Source organism: Epinephelus moara, chromosome 24, assembly GCF_006386435.1.
Source record: "Epinephelus moara isolate mb chromosome 24, YSFRI_EMoa_1.0, whole genome shotgun sequence".
Classification (NCBI taxonomy): domain Eukaryota; kingdom Metazoa; phylum Chordata; class Actinopteri; order Perciformes; family Serranidae; genus Epinephelus; species Epinephelus moara.
Window position 1 is genome coordinate 51842173 of NC_065529.1, and position 19112 is coordinate 51861284.

The 19112-nt window shown below is 43.7% G+C and overlaps 1 protein-coding gene across 1 annotated transcript in view; it reads left to right on the forward strand.

Annotated features, from left to right (window-relative positions):
- LOC126385742 (metabotropic glutamate receptor 7) overlaps positions 1-19112 on the forward strand; it is a 397617-nt gene that overhangs the window by 293436 nt on the left and 85069 nt on the right. Inside the window, exons 6-7 of the mRNA XM_050037660.1 lie at positions 5112-5312; positions 18122-18261. Coding sequence (XP_049893617.1) covers positions 5112-5312; positions 18122-18261 — 341 coding nt within the window. The remainder of the gene's footprint in view (positions 1-5111; positions 5313-18121; positions 18262-19112) is intronic.

The window sequence follows — 19112 nt, forward strand, 5'->3', positions numbered from 1 at the left end:
ATTGTCTATGTGTGTTTTTACATCTATTGTTGCTTTTAATTTGCAGATATACTTTTAATGAAGCTGACATGTCATGACAGTCAAGCACCCCCCCCCCCCCCCCCCCGGGTTCCGGCAGCCAATCAGCGTTGAGCTGCAAGCGACAGGACCCAGCGAAATACCGCTCCACATGAGATTTCTCATCTCAAGCGACGAGCGAAATTTCGCTCTCTCGCTCTGTTGCTGTCACTCGGAGCCCGAGCGATTTTTCTCCCGGGCGAATATATGCTCAGTTGCCCATTTGCATTGATTTTGTATGTTAACTCGTCTCTGGCGGGAAAAAAAACAGGTCCGGTGTGAACACACCTTTAGCTGGTTGTGGTGTTAGCTGACCGTTAGCAATGTTAGAAGGCTTTTAGCAGTGTTAGCTGACCATTAGCAATGTTAGAAGGCTTTTAGCAGTGTTAGCTGACCATTAGCAATGTTAGCAGTTAAGTGTGGTCTGGGCAGGACTCCTGACTCGAACATTTTGTCACAAAAGATAAGACTTTTTTAGACATTTCCTGTGGTTCCTGTCTGTTCCCTTTTTGTTCAGATGTGGGCAGTGTAGTTTGTAGTCTGATATGTCTGTAGTTTATTTAGACAGATAAATGTTTGTTCATCGGCCCCTCTGTGTTTCACCAGTACTAAATTTATTTACACAAAAAATGTGATTGTTACTGTTTATGCGTGTGTTTGAATCATTAAGTGTGTTTAGTAGTAGCCTAGGTTTATAATGTTAACTTGTAAATGCCAGATATCTTCACCTAGTCTTGTTTGTTGGTGTATTTAAATTTCACACCAGAGGGCCTAAATTATTTATCCTCACTCGACCAGCTGCTGCAAGAAAAGCACAACTTTCTCTTCCTTTGCAGGAAGCTTCTGTAGCTATCCACCTTATTTTCAAACACGGAAGTAAATAGTGATCAACTTCCGTTTTTTTGTGCGTGACTTCCGGTCAGCCGCTTTCCCTCATGCTTTCCCTTACCGGAGCTAACGGTGCAAGATAATTTTTTTCAATTTTCAGTTGTTTATGTTAGTCAATCAGTTACTTAGTTAGTTAGTCTGTGTATTTTATATAGATAACTGTGCCCACGTTTCCGTTATGACGGAAATGTATTCCCTCTAAACGCGAATAAATTGCACGTCAGTCAAAAACTATGAACCAGAAAAGCACAATCTATCCCGAGTGAGACAAACTGCTTGATGTGTACCAGCAGAGAACCTGCAGAACCGAATCAGCGAAAAAACACACCGGGCTACACAGCCTCTCTACCTGAGCAGCTGAAGCTGCGGCTCGCACCCTCGACACACAGACACACAGACGGTGCTTCTGCATGCCAGCCACACGTGTGCACAACTGTGAGAAANCATCTGTTAAAAGCCTCCCGTTGTTGGATACGACATGAAACTACTCCTGCTAGCTCAATCATGTTGTAACTAAGACATCAGCTGGAAAAAATATTTTTTTCACGGACCGTTTGAGTTATTACAGACACGGCTAACAGCTAACGGTTAGCCCAGCTAATCTACGATAACCATGTGAATTACTAAACGTGCACACAGAAATAGTAATGTTTGATCAATCACTGTGTTTATAGACTTTACAAACAGATTAGTCTAAACGGTGATACAGTGAAAAATGTGATATATACATATAGCTAAACTCAGCAGGTAAACAACAAGGCGATTCCCATTTACACAGTGGTCAAGAGTGCTGGGCTGGAAGTGTCGCACAAAAAAACGGAAGTTGGCTGCGTTCTGTTTTGCCTCTGTGTTTCCGTGAAAAATAAGGTGGATAGGAGACACTCAACAAGCTGTTACTTTACTTCATGTTGTAGGAATGTTGTGGAAAAACTGAACTTTTCTCAGGTGTGACCTCCATGTTCAGTGGTTGGTGAAACAGGTCACTTACTGGTCAGTTTAACATTTAAAACCATATATAACAGTGAGTGTCTGAGAGTCTCCACTGCATCAGCATGGACCACATGTCCAGCCAGCAGTTAATGAAAGGCCAATATCCTCCTTTTTCATTGGCCGACTGACACAGCAGACATCATAATCCTGTTATCAGACTCTACATGGATGCAAACTGCTGCTGTTTTGGGAGCATGTAACTTTGGACACGCTCGTCTTTTCTGCTGAGACAGGCTCAGGTTTCACTCCCTCAGGCTTCACCACCAACCGGGAGAACAGCGCTCAGATATGAGAGCTTTAATGGGAAACGGTGCCGGTCGTTGTATCACCGGGCCGCTCAGCACTTCTCTGCATGCTCTGTTTCACATACAGGATTTCAAAATGTCTCACTTTTACACTTTGTGCTCACACAATCACAGAAGAAGGAATCAGCGTCATTAATCTGAGGACAGAGAACACCTTTCAGTCATTTCCATCTGTTGTGAGCAGAGGCTGAAAGTAACAAAGTACATTTGAATGAGAGCGTGCAGAAACGCTGAAAGCTTCTCTGTGACGAACAGTGAATCTGGTTTGTGTGAGATATAAGTGGAGTCGGTGTGCATGACAAAGTACAACAGTCATCAGCTGACTGATGTTATCGGCTGTAGCTCATTAACGTTAATGTTGTGATTCAGCCACCGGTTGTCTCTACAATCAGACCTGTCAGACGATGTGTGCAGCACTTAAGGCCTCTGCACACTGAGTCTGGTTTTTGTTTCTTTCAGTTGTGATTTTTCAAAAACATCGTTATGCACAGAAACCTTTCACACTGACTCGATGTGTTTTATTGTTCTATTTGGTGTCAAAATTTGCAACACGTGACAAAATGAACAAACACATTTCCTCCTTCACCTCTCTCCACTGGAGTTACCTATCTGACTGACATCACTTCCTCTCTGTCTCCACATCCTCCTCCTCTTCGTCATCATCCCCTGAGTCTTACTACCTGACCTGTTGAATGTGAGCTGTCTGAGTTATGAAAGGATGCTGCACACCTCGTTCCTCTGCCCTGCTCCATCAGTCGTCTCTAAAGGCTCCGGGGGAACGACCCTGAAACACTTTAATAACGGATGAAAATATCAGAGTCAGTGTGCAGAGATGATTGACACAACGTGAGGTTGAATTTATTTTTTAGAAATGCGACAATTTCGGACAAAAAGAGCTGACGTGGTGTGCAAAGGCGTTTATTCAAACATGTCAGATTCAAACAGAATTCCAGCTCAGTCATACATGAATGGACAGAACATAAGGAGAAAATAAAGAAACACGTGATGGTTAACAAAACGTTGTCACGCTCTGACGCTAATTAGAGCAACATTACGTCAAAGGCTACAGAAAAGAAATTTCATGTTACATCACAGGAAAGGTTATCCACAGAGGATTACTGTAACAGTTCATGTCATTGCCATCAACAAAATGTCATGACTTTTATAAAACTTTGAAGGATTTTATCAATTCCACAACTTTCTCAGGCCTGGAAAACAATTTTTAAACAAACCAAAAAAGAAGAAACTGTCAGCATAATAAAAGAAAAACTTACTGTGTAAAAATAGTGACATGAAGAAAAGGTCAGGAGATTGTCATCGACTTTGACTCAACCTTCCCCTCTGTGACGAAGGGCTCACTTGTTGAGACAGCCGAGTGCTGCAGCTACCTGAGAACAGTGATGGACAACATGAACCCTGACCTCAACACATCTGCAAACTCAGCCCGCAGAGACGGTCGATCTTGGCCCGCTCGGACCTCCCACTCTCAGAGAGGGAGTTTGTTCTTCTCCCTTCTTGGCGGAGATTCAGGTCCCTCAGGGTAAAAACCAATAGGTTTAAATTTGTTGTGCAGTAAATGCACTTAATTTGCACTAAACCTTGACTGCAGCGCTCAGCAGCACTTTATCACAGACCGTCCCACTGCTTTGATACTTTAACCAACAGATGCATCTTTTTTATTTGGTTGTTTGCTGTAACTTTGCTGATTAATGTCCCGTGTCTTCTGGCATGTTGTCTTTTTGTTTTTCACTGTAAATCAGATTTCTCCTCGAGGGACGATAAAGATCTGAACTGAAGTGAGAAACACACCAGAATGCAAAAAACTATATTTAAAAATAATGATAACAATAATTTTGAATGCCTGTGTTTTATATTTAGTGTAACTCTTTCAGTGTTTGTTTTCAAAGCCAAAACTCTGTATGACGTCAGTCTGTCAGTCAGTCCGTTTGTTCCAGACTGAAATATCTCATCAACTGTTTAATAAATATACATTTACTCCTGTCCAGACATTTATGATCCCGTCAGGATGAACTGTGATAACTTTGGTTTGTGACCAGATACGTCTAGTTTCTGTCATCCTCAGCTGTTTGTTGATCTGAGACACAGCTACAGTCATTCTCAGCAGGTTCCGAGTGTTCGCTCCAGAAACGTGATTAAATAAAGTTCACTCACCTGTTTTGATTGTGCACCCAGTTAAACCAGTGTACAGCAGTGGTTTTCCCCACTCTGTGTGAGGACTCATTGTGTCCTGTAGTGTGAACAGTGTTCAGTAAAACAGACTAAAGTCCAGTTCGGACCAAAGACTCTCGACTAGACGAAATGGTTTTAGAACGTTGCAGAGAAAAGTGTCAGCGGCGTGAACTGGCCGGTCTGAGCTCGACTCAAGCCGGCTGATGATGTCACCTGACACTCAGCTGGTCAAATGGCCGGCAGCATAATGTAACGTCCAGTTCAGACCAGAGATCCATGATGAGACTAGTTGAAACAAACAACTACTGTCAACAATCCATTGTTTGGTTGAGCTCAGAGTGACTCCTTCATGTGTTTGTTTTACCTCAAATTACTTTTATGTTTTTTTTGTCAAGCTTGTGAATTTCTTTCAACTTTACACTAAATATAAAAAAATAATCTGTTTAATTTGAATAGAAACATTTTCACACACACTTTAAGATTGGTTTTTAGGCCATTTATAGAAATAATAATGTCCCCATGAGTTCACCTGGAACGCCCACAGCAAATATTATTATTATTTTCAATGCTGACTCACTGTCAGTGTTCTTCAGTGGGAGACGTCTCTGGATCTGTGACTGTAAGCTGCACACTCCTGTAAATATTAAGTGTGACTGTCAGCTCTCTGTCTGTCTCTCTCAGGTCAGGAGCGTATTGGCGTTGATTCCAAGTACGAGCAGGAGGGTAAGGTCCAGTTTGTGATCGACGCGGTGTACGCCATGGCCCACGCCCTCCACAACATGCAGAGGGATCTGTGTCCGGAGATGTCGGGCATCTGCCCCGAGATGGACCTGGCTGGAGGGAAGAAACTGCTCAAGTACATCCGCAGCGTCAGCTTCAACGGTGAGTGGACGGATGGCTCTGTCCTTCCGCAGGCCATAAAGCGCTCCTTAACGATATATAGTGTGTGCTCCAAGGCCGAGATACACGAGTGAATCATTGAGACGAGAGCGGTTTCAGATGGAAAACAATCGAAATCCACCAAAGTAGCCAACTGACGCTGATCATAAAAACACTCCTGGTGATAAAAGTGCATAAAAATTGTCTAGATTGTCTCATAAAATGTCCTCCGCATCACAGTCCTGAGGGTTTTTATCCTCCATCATAACCATGCTCTTCATCACGCCTTATATGGAGTTGTTTAGAGAAGTTTATTCTCTTTATTTTTTATGTATTTACATCAAAATACCAAAACAGCATCGTGGAGGCAGAAGTGCGGAGCAGAGAGGCTCCTGATCCACTCAGAGTCCAGACTGAAGGACAAACGTCTGTGTGACTAAACCACATGTTCCTGTGTGACCCAACAACTCTGAAAATCTGCTCTGGTCTCAAGACAAACAGATTAAAGCTGCTCCGTCTTGTTATAAAGTTCAGTGGAGTCCAGTCGTTTGTATTGTATAACGTAGTTACCAGCAACGTTTTGACCTGACGCTGTGCAGCGGCGTATCCTCACATCCTCACTGTGACCTCGTCACATGTCCACGTTTGGTCATGGACTTTCCACGTCCACATATGACGTCCAAGGTACCCTGGGTGTGTTGGTTGTTGATGTTCTGGGACGCCGTGTCAACTTCAGCCTGTTACATGCATTGTCTGTTTTCAAAATACACTTCTGTTTTCACAGGAAATGTACAGTTTGCATACAGTCTCTTTCAAAATTAAAGCACTATGTCAGTACAACACCACCAACTGATGTTTTTTGCCTCCAACAACACACACACATGGTTACGTTTAGGAAAAAAGAACAGGGTTCAGCTTTACAGTCTCACAGGAAGTGAACACCGACCTCCTGGGTGAAAGTCGGTGGCTGCGAGTCAATAATGGGGAAGAGGAAACTGGTCAACCTCAGTGCCGCATCAGCTTCTGACAGGATATCAGGACCTGTTAGCCTGGAAATCCAGACTGAAATCTAGAAAGATTTAGAGTCTGGCCCTCACCGATACCCCCTTCCTACCCAAGGGGCGGCACTAACTGAGGCATTTCAAATGCCGCTGGACGCAATTGGATAGCACGAAGGCTATGGCTGGGATCCGGATCCAGTTCTTTTTTGGAACTTGTCCAAAGTTCCGGTTCCGGAACCGGTTCCATCACATTTGGAGTAACGGTTCCTGCAAACAGTTCCTAGATTGTAAAAAAAAAAAGTCACGTGCATTTCCATTAGAGTGCAGCACGGGCCGATTATTTCTGTCCGAACCCGACCGAGCCCGACATTATTTAATGACTAAAGCACTGAGTTTGTGTCACACAGTTGTCATGGTTACAGGCTATTTAACAGGCCGGGCGTGCGCCGTGGGTGCTCCGCGGAGAGGGAGACCTCCGTGTTTGAGACGGGAGCAGGCGGCAGGAGGTCTGATTGTTCCAGCGAGGGGAGAGATAGAAACAAACAGCCAATGTGTGTGTGTGTTATGTTCAGGTGTTGTCATGTAAATAACAGTGCCCAAGCATGAAGGCATAAGTATTTTTTTATTACATTGCTGTGGTTAATTTAAGGTAATAGATTGCATTTGTGTTTATTATATACTTGTTTAAGTATAGCAAGTATAATGAATATAATGTAGGAATCGGTAAGAGGAATCGGACCGTTAAGAAGGAATCAGTAAGGAATTGGAATCGTTAAAATCCTAACGAGTCCCAACCCTAACGATGGCCAATCCGAGCACAAAACAAGGTGACATATTCATTGCACTAAGCCCCATGTGTTTGCCGACCAGTGGGGCTAACTGATATATTATGCTTTTGTTGTATCCTGTCGGCAAAACGGCAAAAACATCCTTCCTGGAAGCGAAGGCTTCTAGGACAGTCTTCTGTTCCTCTCTCAAGGAGAAACATAAGTGTAGTTGGCTTAGTGTTTCTTCCAAAGCTAAAGTGAATGGACGTGGTCCTTCGGCAGCGGCCATCTTGGCTGTTTACTTTTAGACTCCTGCGGTGCAGCGCTGTCCTCATCATGTTACGCCCGCCCAGAGCCCACCTCTGTCAGACAGATTGATCTGATTGGTCCAATGGCGATTCAACGGGCTCTGCTCGTCCCAGTGCAGAGCAACTTTGAATTTGCTAGGGGCGGGGCATCTGGATTTCCAGGTTAAGGACCTGTAACATCCTTTGATTCACTGAAACTTGTCTAAATCCTGGACAGCTCCATCTAACCAGGTGACTCTGATCTATCTGCTGATCTGACGGGGCAGAGGACACATTTTCCCCACAAATACAACATGCTAACGTTTTTAGCACAAGCCTATGGCATTTTACATTGTATACATTAGCCTAGCAGCTAGCAGGGATTTCCTTTCTGTTTCTTATCTGTGAAATTAAAGTAAATCAAAGCTTTGTTTCCCCCTGACGCCACTGGGCACCAACTGGCCACGTAACATGCCAATGTGAAAGGATGGCTTTTTTTGTCGGTGTCTGACACAGGAAGTCACTGACCAAGTGCTGGTATTTGACAACTTTGGAGTGAGTCTGGGTTGCCGTATGATACTGCTGCGAAGGTGGCTGTTGGTATCAGATTTCTGACACTAAAATCTCTCTCTCTGCAGTTTTGAATAGTTTCTGTCGTAGTGATTAATGTTAGCTGTAAACGTGGAGGCTATGATTTGATTGGGTTTTTTCGTCATCCATTTTACACTTATGTCAGTGTTAATAATGTCGTAAGGTTTCACTGGAAACCTGAAGAATCGTCACTCCACTGGTGATCTGTTTCACACGCAGGTCGTGAGAATGTTTGTGGCAGTTGATAATGCAGCAATGCTCCTTGTTGTCAGGCTGGATAAGATATAAACTCAACCACTGTAGCTTCCATCAATCCCACAATGCTTTGTGTTGCTCACTCCCGCTCACGTCACGATCCTGTTCTCTGTTGCCTGTTGCCTTTAGACGATGACTTAGCGGATGGGTTCAGAGATTGTTTGGTTCCTAACGCTGTGAAATGGAGAACAGAGGGCGTATTAAAGGTGCAGCGGTGCGTGGATGTGATTTACCACGAGGAGGTCAACCTGAGCGGAGCCGCACAGAGTCAACAGAGCAGCGAAGGAACTCTGACGGCGTGTTGGTGAACAGGTGCTGTAAAGAGAGATGATGGACAGCCTCGGTCTTAAAGGGGCAATCATTAAGACTTTTATTGCCCCATAGCACAAAATGACTGCTCTCAGTTAAGTCGATCATTAAGGCGGCGGCTGACTGTGCCAGGTGGTAAGATTTCTGTCTCTCCAAACTTACTTTCCATTCAGTACACTGTTTTGGAACATAAACCGCCTGAGGAGCTTCATCACCTCGTGTCTCTCTTCAAATGTCCAATAATGGAAGACGGAGCTCCTTTATGAGCGAGCAGTTGGCCTTCTGAGACGTTTCACTCTCCAGCCAAAATGCAAATGAAATGCAGAGTTATTATAAGAGTGTTTTGCAGCGTGATATTATCGTCTTTACTCTGGCAGCCTCGAGCTGAAGGTGTTAGGTGTGTGTGTGTGTGTGTGTTTACATAGAGTTGTGTTTCCTACGTTTAGAAAGGAGCATAACGTCGCCTGGATTATATCTTTTATCGGCATAATTAGGAGGCATTATTTAACACATATTGCAGGCTGTTGCAACTAAAGCGTGTTTACACTTTTTTATGACTGTGGTAAAACACTCACAGCAGCGTGAGAGAAAGATTTTGGTCTGCAGAGATGAAAGCCTGAGACAGACCTTCACCAAAGTGCTTCTGTTGCCGATACCTTGAGGCTGTGAGACAGTTTTTGGGGTGATGAGTGAAGCTGACACTTGGGTTATTTTGTTCTTTAACCCCCTCCTCACATCCATCCATCCATTCATCCATCCATCCATTTTATAAAATATCTCGCATCATGTGTGCATCAAATCGCTGAATCGATGAATGAACTTTCGCCAGTAAGTCCTCAGCGTCAAACGTCCCTGTAGGATCTCAGTGCTGATTGGCTATTGCGATGCGAATTGCTCACTGAAGTTCCGATTTTTCACCTCACGTAAAAAAGTGCATGATGCAAAGTTGCGCTACCTACATCATTTGCATCACGTCTATTGCATCCATCGTGCCTCCTGGCGGGAACTGGCATCTAATCAGGTCTTTACTTTGACTTTACATCTAATTAACCTGCACAAATTGTTTTATTGGTGCCCGGAGTGAACGCAACGTAACGGGAGGCGCCCGGGAGGATCCTGATCAAATGTTGAACCACCTCAACTGACCCCAAGACCCTGGTCCAGTGTTCCACAGCCAGGACAGAATAAGCGCTGCTCCTCACAACGTGTCAAAATAACATCACTTTGATAAGTTAGTATGAACATGTTTAATCCTGTTCCCTAATCCAAACGTTAATATCTTGCCAGAACTCCTTACATCCACCCCGATACAGACATCAATGAAAATGCTGTCCTCCTCTGTCTACGTCATGACCCATCATACAGGTGAAAGTTCATGATTATTAACTTTATATCAGAGGGGAAGTCTGGGGAAAGAAAGCAGATTTAGGGCGAGGAGAAAATAAAAGACAAGTGAGATCATCTGTGTTTATTTTCTGACTCGTGTAAGAAGCAAAGGAAAAGAACAGAAACTGTGAAGTTATAGAGACACAAATCTGTTTTAACCCAAACCATATTTCCTTCAACAAACCATCACAACACAGAGAACAGTTTTAAAGACGCGGACAGATGACATCATCCTGTCGATAAGTCAGAAAACACTCAGAGTGTTGTTGTGCAGGACGGATACAAAAGAAGGATTCTGTGGTTTAACTTGGACGACTTGTTAAGCAGGAAACGAAGCACTGATACGTGTTGGAGGTAAATTGTGTCGTGCCTTTAAACTAATTAGACGGATTTTAAATCCAGTTTTTAACAGGAAGCTGGTGTGACAAAGCCAGCTGCTGGGGAGCATGAGAACGCAGTCGAGCTTTTCTTCGTAACTGTGCAGCAAAATTTTTGTGTAATCACAGACGTGCTGCAGCTTCTCAGCTTAAACAGGAAAATAATGTGAAGTCTCAGACGTCAGGAGACAAAGAGTGGCGTGAACCTGCTGGACAGACGAGAGGACGCAGTGAGGCTTTGTGTCAAGAAACATTTTTGATTTGATGGGGACATTTCAGGTCCAAATATTCTGTCAAATAGTGTTTGTTTGTTTGTTTGTTTGTTTGTTTGGGAGGATTACTCTCTTGCAGTTGAGAAAAGTGCAGTAACTCTGATATAACTTTGATGACTCACTGACGTCCAATCATCCGATTAAGCATCATCATTTTTCAGTAGTTTCAGTTTGGTGTCTTTCTCTGATTTATACAGTGCGTGTCAGACTATTGTTCCTCCGATGGTAAGACACAACATGTCAACCTGAGGACGTCCCCTTGATGAATGATATACTTGTGTGGTGGTGTGTCTGTGTCACTCTGCAGTTACACCTTTGGAGTGGAGTTTCTGTGATTCTCAGATAAAAGTAAGCTTTAAGGAGGGACTTAAAAGAAGTGACTTAGCCAACCTGATTTTCTTGAGCAGATTCTTCCAGAGCCATGATAGCAAACGCTCCGTCCCAAGTGCACAAGTCAGCTTCATTATAACTCATAAGACTCACAGACAAACACTTGTCTTTATCTGGACACGTTTTCCCCACAAATACAGCATGCTAACATTATTAGCACAAGCCTATGGCATTTTACATTGCATAAATTAGCCTAGCGGCTAGCAGAGTTTTCAGTCTATTCATATGAAGCCAGTGTAAATCACACACAGGACTTTTAAAGCAGGTCTGCAGTCTGTTTCCAGCCATTTATCAACGCTGTAATGACATCAGTCTGACTAGCAGCATCTGTGTGCTCAGCTCGTAGGTGAGAGCTCAAACTCAAAGTACTGTTTGACACAAGGTGCAGATTACTGCTGACTGTCAGCTGAGCCGAGTTTTTTCAACTGAAAGGAGACGTTCAAAAGAAGAAAACGTGGAGGCGGGACACCGCTGGGACAAGACAGAGGAACACACAGAGTCATTTCATAACTCAGACAGCTCATGTTCAACAGGTCAGATAGTAATATTCAGGTGGACGATGATGACAAGGAGGAGGAGAGCTCCGCCCCTTCATGCAGCCGTGGTGGAGGGAGGGAGTGATGTCAGTCCGACAGGTACCTGCAGTGGAGAGAGGCAGAGGAGGAAATGTGTCTTTTCATTTTGTAACGTATCGTGAATTTACGCAATGAATAGAAGAATAAAAGCATCGGGGTCAGCTTATCAGATGATGATTAAAAAATGTTTGGTGTGTTAAAGAGACAAAATAGCAGCATGCGATTTAAAGAAAATAGAATACTCACGTGTTGTGTTTGGACCTTAATGTCACTGCGATAAATATACAAATGCATTAACACAGGCAGCCCGGATATTTATATATATATAAATACACACGTCACACGTTATGATCCCGAGTAAAGTTCCAGGTCATTAATATGTGAGATGTGTAACATGTTTAACACTCAGTGAAACTGTTGAACACATTTTCACAGTGAGTGATTTGCAGTTTCACCTGTATTATTATTCTTCATGCCATTATTTGCATAGTTTTATAGTTTTAATGCACGAGACGGAGCCGCTGAAATCTGCCCCTGCAGAGAGATTCTTTTATCAGCTAATTAGCAAAGCTGCACTGTGCTAATTTCAAATCAAAGTGGCAGCTGAACTGCTCACTCACCGTTTATTACAGGCTTAATAATTCCACATTAAAAGAAGAAGAATCAGCTCAGAGCTGTTTTCTGCAGAGCTGCCGTCACCTCCTCCGCGTTCCTGCTCCACTTCCTACAGAAACAGATCATATTTCTGAGATCTCTGCCACATAACAATCAATTAAGACATTGATCACTGTAAAGAAAGAAAGCAGAAACACATAAAAGTCTCTATTTTCCACCAGAGACAGAAGAGTTCTTTGTTTCTCCCAGAATCTGTATTGAAACAAACATGAGCCAAATATCGACTGAGAAACAAAATACATTTTATATCAAGAGGTGGGTCTGTGTTGCCTGTGGTAGCTATTAACCCCAGTATTGATCCGAGCCAGTTGTCTGGTCATGGCAGGAATTAATAATTGAGCTACTCAACAGCAGACTCTTTAAAAACTCGGCTCTTCCTTCAGACTGTGAATCTATTTTTTCTGTGTGATCTCAGCCGTCAGTCCGTCTGTGCCTCTGTGTGTTTGACACAGTAACTAAGACAACTGATTAAAAGCAGTCACGTTTTTCATTAAACTGAACCAGATTGTGCTGCAAACACAGAGATATGAGATAAGATGTGGAGGGAGATGTTAAGCTTGATCGTGAGACTCTGATTATTGATAAGTTATTAAAACGTTTCATTTCCACGATGCTTTTTACCCATAAATTCTAAAGTTATAGAAGATATTTTATTTTTCCTTTTTCTTCTGTCTTTGCTCCTTGAAATATTCCTGACACATCTGTGATATAAAAAAAAAAGAAAAAAGCAACATCACTTGATTTTTTTGAATCTTTACTGGAGCGACTGACGCCAGAGGAGAGCCGATAAAAGCCTTAAAAGCTTTATGAAACATGTCACATATCAGCTTCATGCTTCCTGTACCGGTGCGTATCCATTACTGCTCTCCACTTTGGATAAACGGACAAACACTTTGCTTCAACTGTGTCTTCACTCTGCACTCGTACATACAAACCATCATCTTCATCTTCAGCTGGAGCTGTGTCATCTGAAAGAATGTGCAGAAATATGTTGGACTCAGATGAATCTGGTTGCCTCATGCCGCCGTGTCTCAGCCAGAAAGTTGCACATGGACACACCGCAAAGTCTACGACCGACGGCCAACCAGCACATATGTTCTGCTCCTGTGTGAGAGGAAATAACTCTCCACAGCAGCAGACGGCGGTCGTCTGTATTCATCATTCAAAAAGCGAAACAGGAAGAGCGTCTTGATGCTAGTTAGCCAGTTAGCACAGTAACAACACAATCGGAGCATATTTACCGTGCTCCAGTGAACAAACCCAAACCGTCAGGAAGCGTTTCTGCTGAACAGCTCAATGGATAAAGAAAAATATTCTGAGCTTAGGACCTGTGTTCACATAGCGCTGGCATCTTTTTCAATTGTTCTCAAAAGAGGAGCGAGCATATGTGACGCCATGGAGCCACCTGGAGGAAGTGTTGAGTCAAATTCTAGAGCGCTCCACCTTTTACGTGCAGCTGCTCCGAGCACTTTAAGTTGAAAATCTCTGAACTTTTCAGGAAGGCACTGGTGACGTGCTGTGCATTAAGTTGGTGCATCGATAAAAACTAAGTGAAAACAGATTAGTGAGACATTGGGGTGGCTGGACTGAGACATCCATCCATTTTCATCCACCTATCCGTGGCTAGTTGCAGGATCAGCCGGCTGAGAGAAGCGTTCAGGGGACCCTCCTCAGCAACATCTTCCAGCTCCTCTTGAGGGACCTCAAGTGTTTGCAGATGAGATAGATCCCTCCAGCATGTTCTTCCCTGGGGTCTCTTACCAGTTGGACAGGAGGTGCCCAGGTGCCATCCTGATCAGATGAACCACCTCAACTGGCTCCTCCCAACATGAAGGAGCAGCAGCTCTATTCTGAGCTCACTTTTTTACGTCTGAGCTCCTCACTGTGTCTCTAAAGATCCTGACGCACCAGGCCCACTGTCAGCTGTTGGTCAGTGTCAGGCCATCGGTGAGCGCCTGTCGCCCTCAATTTTGCAGTGTGTCTCTGCACCGTTGGCACCTATCGGCATGTGGAATTGGTGTTGGCGATGGTGGAGCCCATCAATAAGAGAAATCACTCTGTCAGTTCAGCTCAGCACACGAGAAGAGAAACAGAAGTGAGGAAAGTAAACAAATGACTGAAGTCATGAGGGCAGTAGATCCAACTTATGTGAGGTTTGATTATGTTTTTTATCCATTGAGCTCTTTAGCAGCAATGCCTCTTAATTGTGTTGGGTTTTGTGTTTTTAATAAATATTATTTGTTATTTCAACAGCAGGTTGTGTTTAATGTGCTAACTGGCTAACTAGAATCTTGAGTCCGTCCTGTCAGTCTTCCTGTTTCACTTAATAATGAAAACACACCAGTGTAGGAAATTAACTTTTCCTTCCACTAGTCACTCAGACTTTTTACCAGCCTCCATTCTGTTATCACACTTCTGTGTGTACTTAAATTTAGTCCTACGTTTGTCTGTACAAAGAAAAAACAAAAACAACTAATACACATTGCTCTCATAAAAGGCATCAGTTTAATATTTCATTTAATGCTTATTCATTTTTAATTCTCTCCCTCACACACACACACACACACACACACACACACACACACACACACACACACACACTTCAAATGCAGAAAAACAAAATGCAGACACCCAAGCAAAAAAAATAAATAAATAAATGTATTATTATTACTTCAACTTAAAAGAAATCCCCTTTTCCCTTTTTACTTTTGGTTCATGAACTGGAGTTGTCTCCTCTTCAGTAGGCTCTGTGACATCGGCCGCTCTCTTTATACCAGTAACATGTCACCATATTGTCTTTAAAGGTAGGGTCTGGAGGATTTTCCAGTTGCTGTTTGTAAACACACATTCAAATTTGGCCCCTCCTATCAGGCTCAACTCTCCCGGGTGTACGGAGCCCGGAGGTATGGAAGAAGGCTTCACAGAAGAGGTTCAGGCAAGGCTCGCGCTGGTGCACGCTCGGGCACGGCACCTGCGCTCTCTCATTGGCTGGGAAAATCTCCGCCCAGAAGCGGTCCGAGCTCACAAAAACATCAAAATACAGTTAAAGGGCAGGAGCTCTGCAAACAGAGTCACCACCACACATGAGTAGAAGCCCATAGGTGATGATTAAGCAGGATTTCATTTGTATATGTCTATATTTTGTTTTGTTTGAAAATCCTCCAGATCCTACCTTTAAAAGACTCCGTCAAACAAACACACCCATGCTAACGTTAACTGTTAACGCTACTCAGTTCTGTGAATCTTCTCCTTGATCTTACTTTACGGCAGTTGGTTGGTTGGTTGGTTGGTTGGTTGGTTGGTTGGTGGTACGCCAGTTAACACAAACAAGAGGACGAAGAAAAAAAACTTCACTCCGATTGGTTGAGAAGACGCAGTGAGGACACACTTCACAACTTAATTAGAGCGTCCTGTGATTGAATCGACTTTTTCATGGAACAGTTCAATTGTTTGTGAAAGTTTTTACCTGACACGGTGGTGGGTAGGTTCATGAAATCCACCCGCCATCGGCCAAATTCACCCAGATTTGGCGCGTGACAGGTGTTAATTTGCAACTCTGATACAGACCACTGCCGCCTGTTGCCGTGGAGTTGTTTCCTGTCATGCAGGAACAGAGCGTACATGCTGGTCGGCTGTTGTCTTTGTAGTGTGTTCAGTTGCAACTTTTTTGGCCGAGATATAGAGTTCTTTGATGATGGCGTGGTTTGTCTGGGCCTCAAGGCTGAGCCCAGCCACCCTACGGAGGAAACTCATTTCAGATACTTTTACCTGTAGTCTCATTCTCTCAGTCTCTAAACAAAGCTCATGACCACAGCTGAGGGTCGGAGCGTAGATGGATCTAGATCTAGAGCTTTGCTTTCAGGATCAGCTCCGTCTTCACCACAATGGAACGGCACAACGCGGCATCACTGCTGACGCTGCACCAATCAGCCTGTCCATCTCACGCTCCATTTTATCCTCGTGAAGACCCGGAGATACTTGAACTCTTGCTTGGGGCAGTAACTCTTCCCAACCCAGAGAGAGCAATCCTCTGTTTTCCAGCCGAGAACCACAACGTCAGACGTGTTGACCCTCAGCCCGACTCCCAGCTTCACACTCAGCTGCAAACCACCCCAGTGCATGCTGGAGGTCACGGTGCTGGGAGCAGACTGGAGTTAACTCCGTGCTCCCAGAGAGGGTTCATTCTTGGATTATTGAAGATGGCAGGTTGCCTCCACTAATGCAGAGACCTCAGCACATTAGCATGACACAGTCCTCCCAGCAAACACGCAGGCACAGAGCCATAAACGTGCTGCACTAATGCACGCATGCTCTTACACACTGTATTCTGGCAGATGAACAATGTGTCGTGCACACAAGTAAGATGCAGTTCTTCGCATGTATCATTACACAGGAGAAGATAGAAGCTGTGTGTGAAGTGAAATATTAAACATAAAGCTGCAAACACAAACATGAAAATGTTTGAAAAGTAAGAGGCAGAATATTCCAAAGTTAGTTAGTGTTATTGTGTCGCTGCCGACGGTTCAAACGTCACAGTTACTGAGAGAAAAGCATATTAATAAAGAAGCCGCAGAGTTTCCTGCCAAAACAGTTCTTTGTGACCCCAGGAAATTTCTCTTTGTATTTCATTTTGAACAGAGGAAGCCCAACACTATCTGTCCCCTCTCCTCCGCCTGTCAGCCCTTTTCTACTCTCTCTTTTCACCACATTTCTATTTTCCTCTCTATCTGCCTCCCTCCCTTTCACTCTAAATTAAATACAAACTTGAAAGAGACTCCTGGCCCACACCAAAGCCCGACGAGCCAGAGTAAATAAACAGCGTGTCTTTGAGGGGCCCTCGCAGCGTCGCGGAGTAGAAAGAACAGAGGAAAACAAAAGACAAGGAGACGGAGAGGACGGGAAGGTCAGAGAGACGACCTGACGTCCTGAGAGACGAGTCTCAGAGAAAGTGCCAAAATCAGTTTACTGTCAGGTCTGCGCCACGCTGCAGGCTCACAGTCACGCTAACAAGCTTCAGATATTAGACGGCTCGTTCATTTATTCATTCAGTCAGTGTTTTTACCCGCTTCATTCATCGAGTCATGAAGTCCCAGTCATTTCTCCACGGACTCTGTTACGTGACTCAGAGCTGGAGCTTGTCAGGTTGGATGAACGTGACTCTCTCCTGGTGGAGACGTCGGAACAAAACAACAACTGTGTTAGAAAATATCTGATTCTTTGATGAAACGTCAGAGCTACAAGAAGCCAGTGGACATTAAACTGTTGTAAACTGTTGTACGTTTCTGCAAACCACAGATAAGTTTGTACGTTATTATGTGGTGGATACGTTGAAACCACAGACTGCGTATGAAGACGGACGATGTGTCTCCACTGTACAAAAATAAAGTCAACATATCCCAGATACAGACACTGCCATGTTACGCTGGTGACATCACTAAGACCCAAAGTCTGCACAGTTTTCTGCTGGATCAAGTTCCCGCCCATACACCCTGTCCACCACTTATAAGCAGCGCCATTGATCACAAGCACACGATTAACACACACACAGCACTGATACTCCACCGCTAACACTTTGGTCATGTCTCGTCTCGTCAGTGAAAATGACACATAGATTATGTTTTAGTTTTTATCATCAAGATCTATTTTTAGCTCGTCCTCTTGTTTTCGTCATGGAGAAAATGTTTTCTTCATGAGATTTTCGTCATAGTTTTTGTCGACAACTTTAACACTGACCTCAGTGTGTGTCTTGCGGCTGGACGGAGAGTTGTTAAGTGTCTTTATTAATGGAAACAATCATTCATTCATAATTTATTTGATCCGTTTTTCTGGAAAATCAGTTACAATTTGAACTAAATCTGGACGTAAACTTGACTGATGATTGATGTGTTGATTGACTCGTTGACTCAGTGGCTATTTGTCCCCTACAGGAAGTGCTGGTACTTCAGTGACATTCAACCGGAATGGCGACGCCCCCGGACGCTACGACCTCTTTCAGTACCAGTGGAACAACATCACAGGTCCAGGCTACCGCGTGATTGGACAATGGACGGAGACCCTGCAGCTCAACGTGAGTTCATATTTGATTATTTTAATGTGTACATGAACTAAAAAACCCGAGGGTAACTTCCTGTCTTCATACGATCAGATGAGCAGGTGAATCTGCTGTTTGTCTCTGATTGTACAAACTAAACTTATTATCAGCTGTGGCGAAGACTTTGTGGCGAGGATGAGGAGGACAGCGGTGTATTAACACAACAAAGTACACAGAGAGAACTCTTAATATTGTGAAGCCAGTTTTTCTCCGTCTGTGTGATGGTGTTGGAGACAGGCAGCGACATGAACCGATGACATCACCTTCAATATCAATAAACTGTGAGTAAACAAGTGAACAGCGCTCTGTGAAGCGGCAGGGGCGTGGCTACAGGGCTTGGCAAGGTCGAGCATGTCGTCATCTGTGTGAACTGAGTCAATTTTGGTGGTTGAAGGTCAAGGTAACAGTGACCTTCCATCCCTCTCATTCTTGTGAATATATCTTAAGAACGCCTCCAGGAAATTTCTTTAAATTTGGCACAAACGTCCACTTTGTGTCAAGGATGAAGGGATAAGTATGTGGTGGTCAGAAGTGAAACATCATGGTCATTGTGACCTCGATGGTCATAGTCTCGTAAACGCTCTAGCTCAAGAACAGCTTCAGGGAATTTTTTTGACTTTGGCACAAACGTCAACTTGGACTCAACAATGAACTGATAAGATTTTGGTGGTCAAAGGTCAGTGTGACCTCACAAAACATGTTTCTGTCTATAACTGAAGAATTCATTCACTAATTCTGACCAAACTTGACACAAATGTCTAACAGGATAAAATAATGAAGGTCAAAAGGTCAAAGGTCAGCTTGACTGTGACATCATCATGTTTTAA